The sequence below is a fragment of the Lissotriton helveticus genome, chromosome 11 (genome assembly GCF_964261635.1).
Source record: "Lissotriton helveticus chromosome 11, aLisHel1.1, whole genome shotgun sequence".
Lineage (NCBI taxonomy): Eukaryota > Metazoa > Chordata > Amphibia > Caudata > Salamandridae > Lissotriton > Lissotriton helveticus.
Window position 1 is genome coordinate 821,518,355 of NC_136072.1, and position 14,690 is coordinate 821,533,044.

General features: G+C 44.5%; 1 protein-coding gene across 2 annotated transcripts in view; it reads left to right on the forward strand.

Annotated features, from left to right (window-relative positions):
- LMAN2L (lectin, mannose binding 2 like) overlaps positions 1–14,690 on the forward strand; it is a 171,806-nt gene that overhangs the window by 73,899 nt on the left and 83,217 nt on the right. For both annotated transcript variants that reach the window (XM_078666971.1, XM_078666972.1), the window contains exon 4: positions 3,718–3,800. In XM_078666971.1, coding sequence (XP_078523097.1) covers positions 3,718–3,800 — 83 coding nt within the window. The remainder of the gene's footprint in view (positions 1–3,717; positions 3,801–14,690) is intronic.

Consider the following 14,690-nt stretch of genomic DNA (forward strand, 5'->3'; position numbering starts at 1 on the left):
GTGCCCTCTGGGTGCATGTATTCCGAAATCCAACACTGGTGTCCGTGTGGGTTTGTAAATATGGGAGGTTTGATACCAAAAATCCCTATCTGTAGTGAAGCCATCATGTAGCTGGGAAGCTTGTTTTCACCAGTTGAACTCCTCGGTTAAGACGGAGGAGCTTCACCCCACTGAGCAGTGCAAAAAGAAAAATTAAATAACACAATGTTGTTTGTTTTATTTTACAGTACATAGGCAGTCTAGGACATGGTGGGGCTATTCTGACGGAGCTGAGTGGTGGGCACCATAAATGTGCATGTCGGTTTGGCCGGCTGTCTTAGGACGGCCAAACCAACATGCACACTTAGCATTTCTCAACTCTTCTGTGTTGCACAGCCAGGTGGAGAACAGTCCCAGACACTGTCTGAGTGGCAAACCAGGCCAGTCAGATCAATTAAGACACTGCTGTCATGCCGGTAATACTATTACAAGTATGACAGCAGCAACGTGCTTGGTGTACAGGAGTCTGGGAGCCTGTGTGCTGGCTGGAGTCAAAAGAGGACTGAGGAAAGGCAGCGACCGGAAGGTAAGTCATGTGTTCTTTTACTTTTTTCTCACCCACTGTGCCTGACAACTTATGTTTCCTAGCAGCCGCCACTGGTTTTTCCAAGTGTCCAGCACATGTTCTAAAATGGCTTCCCTGTTCACTTGCATTGGCAGTAATGGAACTGACCAGCAGAGGGGTAGATCTGCTCATGCAGGCATACCCTCTCAAGTAATATTAAGCACACCACCTGAGGGCTGTAAGGCCTGCTCTACGAGTGACTTACAGATACTACATGCAGTGCTAGGAGACATGACACACAGCTATGTGTCTCATGTATGTTTTTCATTTTTGTCTGCAGCAAAACACTCAGCTTGTAATGGCAGTCTTGCATGTTTGGTGAAGGGTCCCTTAGGATGGCACACTTCGTGCTGCAGCCATTAGGGATCCTGTTTAGTACCTCATGCCCTAGGCACCTGAGGTACCATTTACTAGGGACACGCAGAGTGCCTAAGGTATTGGCAATTGGGGGAAATAATTGTACAGTTTTGGGAACGAGCACTGGCACAGGGGAGCTGGTTAGCAGGAACTCAGTGCATGTCCAGTTGAAATCGCATCAAATTGCAGGCAAAAAGTGGGGGGTGGCCATGTCAAAAAGGGGCACTTTCCGACAGTTATTCTTCCAGTAGGTAATACATATCTTTCCGTATAGTCCTTTGCTTCATGGAACTAAACACCACTATAAGGAGAGCTGAATAGTTTAAATGGAAGGCATTAGCCCCTTTTTGTTAAGATATTAACAATGCCCATGCGTTTGACCGTAGTTTAGGTGTTGCTTTTACAGTGAGACTTGTCCAGACTGATTTGATTCAGTGAAAAGAGCACATTGAGGGTTTGCTGATCTGAACCAGACACAATTGCCAGAGCAGAAAAAGGCACTAGAGAAAGCAGTGCAGGGATTGCAGTGGGTTAAAGATAGCTACCCGAAGGCCTACTCTGTGTAACACATTAACAGATGTTCTTGCGGATGCATGTACTCTTGCTGCCAGCCTAGGTTATGCCAGTCCCTCATGTATCTTAATACTCTATACACTTGTGTCTCTCAATCTGGCCAATTGAGATCAAATCTAAACAGACTTCACCAATGTCGCAGGGAGGTCATGAATGTACCCCATTCTCACCCCCTCACCTGGAGTGTGGCAAAATAGCCTGTGACCCACTACTATCCCGCTACTACTGCCATCCATTGCCATGACCTCAAACATGGGAACAGTAGTTGTTCTTCACAAAAGGCGTTTCCATTGTCGGAAGATTTGAGTGCTCCACATAGTAGCAACTTGTACCAAAGAAGGTAAGAGTTCTTATTTGGGGTGCTTATAATCGGTGTCCTAAATAGGGAATCTTAATTTATTAGTCAAATTTTGAAATGAAGAGCAGGGCAACACAGAGTTTTGTGCTAATGACATTCAGGCCTGAAAACTAGTGTTGGTCTGAGGGAGTGAGCCTTTGGGTTGGTGACCTGCCCCATACACCTTATACCAGGGAGCCCCTATCGCCCACTTTCCTGACTGAGAGAGAGGCAGAGGTATTTTCTCTTCACCTCAGGTCATTGGTGGTGTATCCTGTAGGCTATGGCCCATTTACTAGATTCCCATTATCTCTCTTAGCCATACAATTTTGGAATAATTCAGTGTCCTGCCACATTAGTGATACCAAATAAATTCCTTTTAGACTTCGTACCCTATTTAAAGGAGTTGGACAATTGGAGAAGGACCACATAGTTGTATTAATGAGTGTTTTTTGTATTTGCTGTCTCACCACTCCCTTATTGTTAGCCTATTTTATGGTAATTACATTTTTTATTTAAAGACAAAGTGCTTGTCGTTCACCTTTAGTGAGGTTACAAGATAAACGTTGTCTACCACATTGTTTTCATTATAGGAGTAATTCAGTCAGATTTTATCTAACAGACACTTAGCATTATTTACTTCTGTTATTGAAAAAAACAGATTTATTTAGTTATTGTTGGTGTTTCTTTTGGGCCTCTTGTGTCAATCTCATTCGAAGCAAAGAAATTTCAGCCAGGGACAACTGATATTGCCATAAACTAAAAATGTGTACTATCTGGAAGGGTGTAGTCCTCAAGAAGAGATGCTCAACCGGTGGTAAAACTGCTATTACCCTGTCTCTGGATCCACGGTTCAGATCCTTGCACAAAATAGGTTGCGTAGTTTTGGAATGTTTGGGGAGTGTACACGTTAGCTAGCACTAGTGCACAGTTGTGGAGTCTGATCTGTAGATTTATGAGACAAAAATCCCTAAAAGGTAACCACTCCTTCTCAAAGAGTTGCTAACTCGTATTGTGTTTGGGTCTGTTGATTTTGAAGGACTGTCCAATGTAGGTGTACTCTTCCTATGCTGTAATTCTGAGCCTCTGCTGTGAGAATATTTTGTTCCTTTTGTCTATCCTATTGCTACTATTATTGGCCAAGCCCATAATGAATATAAATTGCAAACGTGTTTTTGTAGCTTTAATTCAAGGTAGACATTTAGATGCTTCGAAATGCTGAACACTTTACAAAAAAAGTCCAGACAAGACTTCAATTCTCTATTATAAATGGCCACGTATGTCCATGCTTTGTTGGGGTGCCCTTTTTGGTACACGATAAGTTCATCTTCCATTCAACCTGAAGGGTTGTTATTCATTTTGCTTCTCAACTCATTCCCTGCAAGTGGCGGGACTGTTGGTCAAATCCCGGTCCCTGTCAAACCAGAGCTAAACTAAAAGGTTCTTTAAAGTGTGTGTTTTTTATTTAATTATTTCCTCTTGTTGCATTCAAGTGGGACTTGCCTGACTGCACACAGGGTCCTCCTTGTTTCCATAATACATGCTCAGCTGTTCAGACAAAGTCTTGCAGCAGGATTAAAAAACGTTATAGTGTCTAGTTGCTTGATTCTTCCATTTCCCCCGAGCCAACAGTTTGTGACGCCTTGGTTCATGATAGAATAGCCTGTCTGATTTCCACCCCACCATATTGGTTTGTTTCATGCTACATAGACTAACCCCCACAATCTACCTTATCTATTGCATACTACTGTCTGAGGCTATTTGCAGATGTGTTTCTCGGTGTGAGTTAGAAGGCTTGGCCCCAATGTTCTTTTCCAGTCTTTTATTGTCTTCTCTGTTGTTTTAGGACCAGTCTTTGGCAGCAAAGATAACTTCTTGGGGCTTGGTGTATTCGTAGACACCTATCCAAATGAGGAGAAAACACAAGAGGTAGGAGGATTTGGATAAGATGGACGGGGTATAAAGATGGGGTTGAATGTAAACGGGGACCATAACAGGCATGAGCAAGGTTGGTCATAAAAATAATAAATACATTAATTTAAAAAAAAACCTGCTTTCTACTCATCCGCGAATGAAATGTTTGGTGCAACACCTCCCAGAAGGTTGTTCTAAGGTGATATGCATATTGGAAAAAGGCCTTAAGAGGTAATCATGACTACCTTAATCCTTGGGAATGTTTGCATGGGGGGGGGGGGCTGTATATATCAAATTTTTTATTGTAGTTTCTAAATGTTTTCTAATTAAATCTCTGCCCCTTTTGCCTATGCTTCGGGACATCAGTCACAAAAGAAGAGGTACACTCCTGGCATGCAGGTATGTGCCAGCTCCATCCTACCTCAAGTGGACATGCTTTACTCCACGCTTGGTTTTGAGATTGCTCAGAGCATCCTTCAAGAATAAGTTGCACCTTATTGATAGGCATATGTCACTGCACCCCATTCAGAGCTGTGTTAGTCCGCATCAGTTCCGTTATTTTTAAACCAGAAAGCTGGTCATCCATCAGCTACCTTGCCAATAATTCTACTCCTTCATCTTGCGAACTCGCAGTTGAAAACCATGCATGTCATTGTATATCCCACTCATCAGTATTCAAGTACTACTACTTGACCTATGTGCACTATATCGGATATGCCTTTGCTTGCATATATTAACTGTGAACTCAATCCTAGCTGTTTCAAATAAAACTCTTAACTGTACACTATTCATACAAAGTATAATCATGAACATAATCATTTTGAACAACGTAATTTAATCTGCTGTAATCACAGAAATCACATTCTCAATGTGTACAACATGTAGCAGAAATTCCAATTCATGCTTGAGAGACCTTCATTCTTGTGCCCAATGCATTTCGGGCCCTTCTGGCCCTTCTTCGGGGGCTGAATCTATAAAAACCATAAGTGTTTGTTCATTTAATTTACATTCAGTATGTAGGGAAAAATTATAAACTGAAAGTTGTGATTTATTATCAACCAAACCTCATACATCGTACAGGATGTGTGAACAACGTATCACAAGGACATACATAGTTGTGAGTGGTAAAGTGAAAGAAGAGAGAAAAAGGAATAAAAAACAAGAGAAGACTGAAGTAAACCCCAATTACTAAGTCAGAAAAAATGGAGTTCTCAACCACCTATTCCTGTGTCGGCCACACAGTGTTTTGAATCAATCACTCTACACCCTAAATCACACGTGTGAGTGCATGTACCTTGGTCCTGCATGTGCTGTTCAAAATCCTGAAATGTTAACAAAAAACACTCTAGTACCGTTTCTTTACCTTAACAAAACATCCATTACATGTATATCGCCTTCCTCCACAGGAATACTGACCTGACAATTCCCTACGAGTCCCTGAAGTGCGCGTTAATGAACAACCGATGTGGATCAAAAACCTGAAAATATAACATAGTCCACCAAAGTTACTCACTCTAATCCTGTTTTCCTCGCGCTAATGCAACCAAGAAAGCCTGGAGTGCTACGAGTCTCACCTCTTAACAATTTTACGAAACTCCTTGACTGCTACTCCACAACCGTGATGACTCTCACTGTTACTGACCCGCCTTAATGAAGTTCATAAGCATAAATCACGTGCTACTGAGTAGAACACAACAACAGACTAACCCCGCTCTTTGGTACTATAGTGCGCCTTCCATGGGTGCCATGTTCTAACGAGGCACTCTAGCTGATAGAATGCATAATCGGAAACGTGTGCCTACTAAACACAGACTAACTTGGGTATAACCCGATAATGTGACGTCATAGCGCCCGTCGCGTTCAACCAAATGAAACCGTGCATCTCCCTCATACCCACATTCATAGATCTAATAGAAACAAAAGTAGAAATAAGAAATACAAAAAATGAAGGCTTGTGAGAACAAAGTAAAAAAAAGTGTAAGGTATTGATCCAAAACCGTGTGCTTATTTACATGAACCATTTTAAAAAACAAGACAATTGCAATGCATGATGTCGACAACTGACCACCACTGTGGCATGCCAAGTTAAAAAAGATTATCCAAGTTCAAACAGTTGAACCAGATTACCAAGGAGTGCTCCTCTTCAACATAAACATTGTCTATCCCACCACAACATCCTGTGTGCACTGGCATAGTTTACAGTAAGAAATAAGACACTGATTAGATCTATCTGCAGAGAGGGTGGACATATGGTCAGACACCCTCAGCTGCTGTGAGTAGTAAATGCTTCTCCTGCACTCATAGGTGCGTCTTTAGAAATATGCATAGTAGGGCAGAATCGACAATAAATGAATGTAAAACTCGTACTGTATATCGCACAACTTCCTCTTATTACATGGCTAAGTATAGCGACGTCATTTACTATAACAGCGCTACTCTGGAAACTCAACCACAACCCCAAAACTTTTCCCATGTAGACTTTCTGCATTAACAATCTTACAACCAAACACTCACTGTAGTGTGCTACGTGTCCGATGATGTGCTTTGTGAGGGGTATGAAGCACTGACTAACTGCAGTAAAATAACATTTTGCTTTTTTTTATCTTTTTGTAAAGTGCGTGCTATTTTTGTAGTCTTTTCGTGACCCGGTGTACTTAAGTCAGTTATAAACACTTGTCATCTACATTGTCGTGTTGTGTAATGCTCTACAAAAGAATCAGTACACAGGAAGTTCTTCAACTGTATCTTTTGTGTGAATGATCTAAATAATTGACCACCAACAAGAATGTGAAATTTGCCTTTTGTAATAGCACTAAATGGGCAGTCTTTGTCTACCATGCATTAATCCCTTTTGTGGTAGTGCTGGAAGGGTTGGTGACGACCAAGGGGAAACGGTCTTTCCTTCAGAGGCAGTGGAAAAAGCTTACTCCAGAGATCATGGGCCCAGTTTTGGCTCGCAACCCTCCACAGCTAACTAGAAATGCTAGCAAGGATGCTAGGGCATTGAATCAATGGATAGGGGACATGGTGTCACAGATTGCTCCGGCTAAGCGGGCAATGTCTCAGAGGGAGTCTCCCTCGGCACCATGGTTCTCTGCCGAACTCAGGTCGGAAAAATCAGACTGCAAGAGGCTAGAGCGCATTTGGAGGTCTGATTATTGCCCTGTAGCTAAAGCCCAATACAAGGAAGCCATGAATACATTTCACAAGTTAATAAAAAGGGCCAAGAAAATGTTCTTTGCTTCCTCGGTCCAACAGGCAGAACACTCAAGTAAAGAGGTTTTTAAAATTGTACAGTCTTTTTTTAAACCCCCGATGTATAGAGAGGGAGGTCCCCCCGTCTATAGCACTCTGTGATGACATTTCGACGTTCTTTGACAATAAAATACTAAAAGTTTACGACTCCTTTGCTTCCTCGAGACCTACTGTAAAAGCTGATTCAATAGCCAACGGTCCTCGACTATTATCCCTCGCCCAATTTCAACCAATATCATTGGACATGGTGAAACAGGAATTGAAGCGCTGTAAATCAGGCTCGCCAGACGACCCCTGCCCACCAAAGCTATGGGGGTTGATGGCGGACTCTATCGCGCTCACCCTGCAGCATATCTGGAACACCTCCATTAGCACGGGAGAGTTCCCGGAGGGCTGGAAACATGCAACGCTTCTCCCTTTGAAGAAAAAGCCTAACGGGGACCCAGAGGACTTGAACAACCTTCGCCCAATTTCTCTATTGGCGGCACCGGGCAAAATGATGGAGAAATTGATCCAGCGGCAGTTAAACAGCTATATCGAGGCTAACAATATTCTACATGAGACCCAATCGGGGTTTAGACCCGGTTTCAGCACCGAGACAGCTCTGATCGAGGTGGCAGAGTCAGTGAGGTGGTCGATGGATTCAGGGGACTCGGCGCTGATGATGCTCCTGGATCTGTCGGCCGCTTTTGATACGGTCGACCACGATAGACTATTACAACGGCTCGCAGCTATTGGGCTTCAGGATCAGGCTCTCGGGTGGTTACACTCGTACCTAACTAATCGATCGCAGAAGGTGGCGTTGGGGGCATGCTCTTCTATGCCCAGGGGCCTGAGATGTGGCGTTCCGCAGGGTTCGGCATTAAGCCCTTTATTATTCAATATTTATCTGGCCCCGCTCTTTACACTAATTGCCAACTGGGGGGTCACTGCTATATCTTATGCTGATGACACCCAGTTGGTTTTTCCTTATTCAGAAGTTTCAGCGTCAGCCTTTGCTAGCTTTAAGGGTTGTCTCAGCGACGTGGCAACCTGGATGAACACGAATAAATTAAAGCTAAATCCAAATAAAACGGAGGTGATCTTTTTCGGGAAAGGTACTCCGCCCGCGGCAGAACTGTGGTGGCCCGGGGAGATGGGGCCTGCACCCCTACCCAGCTATTCAGCAAAAAACGTAGGGGTAAAATGGGACGATAGTCTATCCTTTTTCTCCCACATTCAGCAGGTGACGGGGTGCTGCCTTAGCAAACTGAGGAATTTACGGAAAATTCTCAAGTTGCTGCCAGAGAGGTGTAGGAAAACGGTGATCCATGCTACAATTAGAGTCTCACCATCTACTTCATGAACGACAGGCAGGGTTTCGAGCCCATCACAGCACCGAGTTGGTGATGCTCTCGGTGCTGGATGAATTGAGAGGTCTGGCTGACGGTAAGAAACCGAGCGCCCTGGTTTTGTTAGACCTTTCAGCGGCGTTCGATACCGTCAGCCATGCGTTGCTTCTGGAGAGGCTGAGTGACTTTGGTATCAAAGGCCGGGCCTTCAGATGGTTGCAATCCTTCCTTTCGGGAAGGACCCAAAGGATACAACTTGGGGATGAAATCTCTGAGGTGGGGACGTTAGAATGTGGGGTGCCTCAGGGCTCGGCCCTGTCCCCACTTCTATTTAATCTCTACCTGCAACCTCTGATTGCTTCTTTGGCGAGCATGGGCTGCACAGTATTTAACTATGCGGACGACACTCAGCTGTTGCTGAGTGTCGATAACACAAGTATCGCACAACTCCAAACCCAGAACATCTTGAGGTACACGGTCCAATGGATGACGGGAAACCTACTGAAAATCAACCCAGACAAGACCGAGGTATTGGTGATTCCATCTGCCACCTCCCCATGGGGAGACCTCTATTGGCCCGCGGAGTTAGGCCCGGCTCCTAAACCTAGCCTGAATGTAAAGAGTTTGGGGATCAAACTGGACTGTGATTTATCGATGGTCAGTCAGATCTCCTCGGTGGTGGGAAGCTGCACCAACATCATCCGGCAGTTACGTAAGCTAGCCCCCGTTCTCTCCCAATCCATGATGCGCTCAATCGTAGCAGCGACCGTGATCTCGAGGATAGATTACGGAAAAGCCCTCTATCTTGGCCTGCCTAAAACTCTGATATATAGGCTACAGGTTGTTATGAACGATGCTGCACGTCTTATGTTTAGACTACCAAGACGATCGAAAGCATCTCCCCTGCTACAGAGCTTGCACTGGCTCCCTATTAAAGAGAGAGCAGAATTTAAGAATCTGTGTATAGCTCATAAGGCAATCTATGGTTTGGCACCTGCCTATATCAAGGATCGCCTGGCGGTGTATAGCCCATTGAGACCTTTAAGATCTTCAGACTCTCAGTTACTGGTCTGTCCCCGGTACAAACTGGTAACTAAGGGAGGGAGAGCCTTCTCTGTGCTAGTTCCGCAGCTGTGGAACGCACTACCTGAGCCGCTGCGCAGGGAAGAGAATCTCCTACGTTTTAGACGGGTGTTAAAAACATTGCTGTTTAGAAGATCCAGGAGCGCAATATAGATTAATGGTTGCTTTTCTGTCTCTGCTAAGTTATTGTTCTTACCATCGATTTCCCAGCGCCTAGAGACCTGTAGGTGATTGGGCGCGCTACAAATAAAAAAAAACAATAACAATAACAATAACATCTAGGCTGGATTATGCGAACGGCCTATATCTGGGTCTTCCGAAATACCTAATTCAGCGCCTGCAAACCACGCAGAATGCAGCGGCTAGGCTGCTAAGGCGCATACCGTTTAAAGACCATGTCACCCATCATCTAGGCGCCCTACACTGGCTGCCGGTGGCGAGCAGAATAAAATTTAAGGCTCTCACGTTGGCGTTTCGAGTGTTGCACGGAAATTGTCCACAGTACCTAAAATCTCGGCTGCCCAGGTATTGTCAAGCCCGCTCTCTCCGTTCGAACTGCCGGGTCCTGCTGCTCGAGCCACGAGTGAGAAGGGCTCGAATGGAGGGACGGTCTTTTGCGGCTAACACGGCTTGGCTTTGGAACACTCTGCCTCCAGGCCTCCAGAGTGCCCCCTCGGAAGCTAGCTTTAGCAAGCAGCTGAAAACCTGGCTATTCTCACAGGAAAGCTAGATACTTTTTCCCAGGTTCTTGACCCGCTCTGCTCTCAGCGCCGGGACACTTCCTAGTGGAGGTAGCTGTTCGCACTATACAAAAATCTGTATTATTATTATTATTATTATTACCAGAGAGTTTGTTTGTGCCATCACTCTAACATTTTAGGCTTTGTTTATTTTGCTTTGAGGGTAGATTGAGATCTTTAAGGGGGCCGATGTAACCGCATTGTATCTAGGTTCTATACCTTGTTTTTTCCAGGCACTATCAAGGTAAGTTGAAGCTTGTAAACATGTTTGTATTAAAGGAAAGCAGGGTGAGGGGGACATGTCCATTCCAAAAGGAACTTTAACCATGGTGGAAGTGCCACTAACTTTGTTGGGCACCTACCGCTTGCAGTTATGTTTTTTTAAAGAAGCCTTTTGTTTTCAACAACGCTGCACACTTTGGGCGTAACAATGGCGGCCGCACATTTCTTTTCTTATGTGCGGCTCGCTCATGTGCACTCATTGAGGATTCACAGGATGCTGACTGTTTTAACTCTTCATAAACCTGAGCAAAGGTTACAATCAGTAAATAGTAGAGCAGTTCCCATTCTCTACCGGGGAGCAGCCCCCTGTTGGATGTCAAGGGTGGGAGTGAACTTCAAGGTAAATACTTGAGTTTATTGTGCCATTTTAAAACAATTAAAGCAGCCTTTTCCTGTTACCAGTTACTTTTAGTGTCCGGGATTAGATGCACTTTTCTCCTGGGTTAGTGATCAAACTCCAAAGCAAGCCAGGCCTGTCTCTCACCGCCCTGTGGAACATCACTAATCGTTATGGTAGGCTCATATAAATATGGAATGCTTAAATTAGCCACAAATTCATGAATTGGGGAATTGTCTCCCAGTCCACCTCCATTTAATGCCCTTGCAAAACAAGCATTTGCAATGCAATAGTTCTCGCATTACTGAAAGTTTGAGCTATTGGCGTTGCTAATAATAATGTAACGCCAATAGCTTAAACTTTCAGTAATGCAAGACCTATTGCAGTGCAAATATTTTCATATTTATTCACTTTTTAAGCAATCACGGCACCTGCACTTTAGCTTAAGATGTTTAAAGCTAAAGTGTGAGTGCAGCGATTCCTTCAAAAGTCAATAAATAGCATAAAAATGCTACTGCACGCCCTTTTAATGTCTATTTCTTGACTTTTGTTATGATGTCAAAAACACACGCTTTAGCTTTAAACATCTTAAGGTAAAGCGTGGGTGCCGCGATTGCATAAAAAGTAAGTAAATAGAAAAAACTATTTGCAATGCAATAGGTCTCGCATTACTGAACGTTTAAGCTATTTTTCTTGCATTATTATTAGCAATGCCAATAGCTCAAACCTTCAGTAATGTGAGACCTACTACATTGCAAATTCCCGCCCCACTTCCCATCGCTTTTCCAATCCTTCTTTGTGTTACATCATTTTATTTATTTCTCTAGGACCTGGCAGATGCAAAGTTCAGAGTCCTTTTTAGGTCTCGCGCCTAGCGTTGCTGTGCGCAGCAGTGCTCGCGCAGCGAGAGACCTCATGTAGGGGGTTTGAAAACAGACCTGGAACCGCACATGCTTATGCATGTGATCTTCCTTTTGGGCCACGCTAATGGTCTGTGCGTGCCTCTCTTTATCAAAGACAGCACGCAATTGGCCAAAGGCGGGCGCATTGATTCGTCCATGGCTTGTTGGTGTCTGTTACGCGCACCGCTGCCATGTGGTTTCAATTATCGTGCACAGACACGGGCGCGATAAGTGAAACCACATGTCAAGTTGTAGCGCGCGCGCCCACCACTCGCAGGCTTGTTTACTACTTCCATCTCCCCCGCACCACTCCCAGCCCAACTCTGCTGTCCCCCGCCTTCCGGTCCCACCTCCCCTCCCGGCCAGTCTCTGCTCGTCACACATCACCTCACTGCCACCCTACTCCTGAGACTCGGGACTTGAGTCCTACTCTGGCCACCCCTGCTCTTTCCTCCCATCCACTGCCTCTTCCACCATGTTCACGTTGATAGCCTGCTCCATGTTTACGTCGATAGCCTGCTCCGACCCTACCCTCGTGTCCACCCTCTCCCCGGGCCCATCCTTCCCGCTCCCTGTCTGTCCTCAAGTGACCTCTCCCGCCTGTTTTTGCCCTGACTTTTCTGATTGCTGTCTCCTTCTACCCGTCTCTCTTCGTTCCATTAATGTTCTGCCCTCCTCCGGTAGCTTTGAATCTGCCAAGTATACCCATCTCCCTCCTTCCACCATCATCTGGTTGACCGTGTGCTCCTGTTCTACACTGCCTGCCCCAGTCCCCGCTGCCACCCTGTTCTGCCCTCCTCTGCCTGATCCCATCTCACACCCTCTTTATCTCTGCCTGCTTCCAACGTGTCCCCCTCGATTGCTTCCATCCTACGCTGGGTAGGAGGCCCTGCCCTTTTCTTCATCACTGGATGTGAGAGGTCAGTTTCAGGCGAGGGAATATGGTGAATATCTCCTGTTCTGTAGACTCCATTCCAGTCCGGGTGCCTGGGGCGGTAATAAGGGGTTAGTGTCGCAGACAGACGCACACATTCTTAAATACATACTCGTACATATATAAACATACATGTTAATATACACCAATACAAACATACATACTCACTGACTCAGACTCCTACATACATACATACATATAGATACATACATATATACTGACACACTCCCAGATGTGCATAGACACGTTTTTGTTGATATTCTTACACATATATACATTAAAACACGCAAACATATATAATCAGTCACATACCTTATACACAGGCACTTCCCTACACGGATAAATCCAAACACATACTCAAACACCAAAACTCATGCATAAAGGCATACAGCTACAACCATACACGCATGGACGGACACCTTCTCGCATGCACATTATTTTATGTTAATCTTTCTTCTGCTAAGGCACAGACACTGAAGCATCATGGCGCAGTTTTACAGACTTCACAGCGAAGAGCCAGATTCTGCGTTGTTTGCGTGAACTGTATGACGTGACCCTGCTTCTGGCACAGGTGCCTCACACTTGGGGGCAGATCTTCAGGCTGGCAGTCGGTCTCAGGTGCCCACGGGAGCACCCTGCAGCAAGGTGATAGCTAGAACGCTAGATGAGGCGCGCACAAATATTTAATGAGCGAGGCACATCGATGTACATGGCGCATTTTCCATACGAGTAACCAGAGGAGCCTCGTTGTGCACTGACCTTCCCCAACTCTTCTTAAAATGTAATGCACTTGTCTGACTAAAGTTATAAGACTCTGGAGAAGACGGCTATAAGATGACCCGTGGAGTGGAAAGCACCCAAGTGGTTGATGATGTAAAAAAGCACACACACATTTCAAAGGGAGCTGTGAAATATGGAACACATTTCACGGGTTCCTGTAATGTAAGGAATACGTTTCATAGGGCGCTGTGAAATATGCATTTGATCATCTTAATGAATGCCACAAACCACTCTGCACAGCTTTACAGTGGTCTGTTGGTCAGTCAACATTCTAGTCGTGAAACTTAAATACACCTGAACTTTCTAATTCCTTAGGTGCCCATTGGTAGCTACACCTTGTAACTATTGGTGGCTCAACAGACCTCACACTTTGCCCCACCACCTTTTGCAATTTTGAATATAACTACCTGTACAGGTCCGCCTTCACACTTCTTGATAATCCTCTGATTATTATTAATTGTTAAACTTTTGCAGTGCTTACAAATTTTAAATATAAAACCTACCATTCGATCCTTGGTGATTGTGGGCATTCTTCTGCTAAATATCTTAACCATAGCCCCTTCGCCTAGTCCATTAAACATATGAATACCTCTTCTCCAGTATTAGGGGTGTCTTTCATAGATTCACATGTTTGAATATTGAATATTCCACATCGTCGAAGTGGGAGTCCCACGGTAAATTAAAATAGCAATAATGCTAAATATATGTATATATATATATGAAAACATAGTACATAATAAAAGAAGAGGAAATACAACTGAAAACCTCCAAAATGATTCCTACATAGAAAGAGAAAAAACTACTTGTAACACATTAGTGTTATTATGTTAGTCCAATTTGCAGCCAATCAGGCGCCAGCACCCTCTAGAACCTTCTCAGAAGCTCAAGCCCTCAGATTTTCTACCGCACGTCGTGTGAAGGGAGTCTCCCTGAGCTCTGCTCAGTTTTTCAACTCAAATCTTCTAGTTCCAGTCTTTTCTCAACATGTCAAGTAAGAAGTCTTTATTCAGACCTTGCTCTTCTTGTGGGAAGCTGCGCCTTTTTGAGAAGGACCGCCACCAGAAGTGTATTTATTGTTTATACCCTGATCATGAGGCTGGTAGTTGCAAGTTCTGTAGAACTTTCTCTACTAAGACTCTTAAGGACAGAGAAGGCCGTCTTCTCCTTTGGCTAAAACGTCTAAAGGACAAGGATTCTGCCCTGTCAGATGCAGAGAGTTTTCAATCTGTTCCTTCTTCAGCCTCTAAGCGTGGTAGTGTAC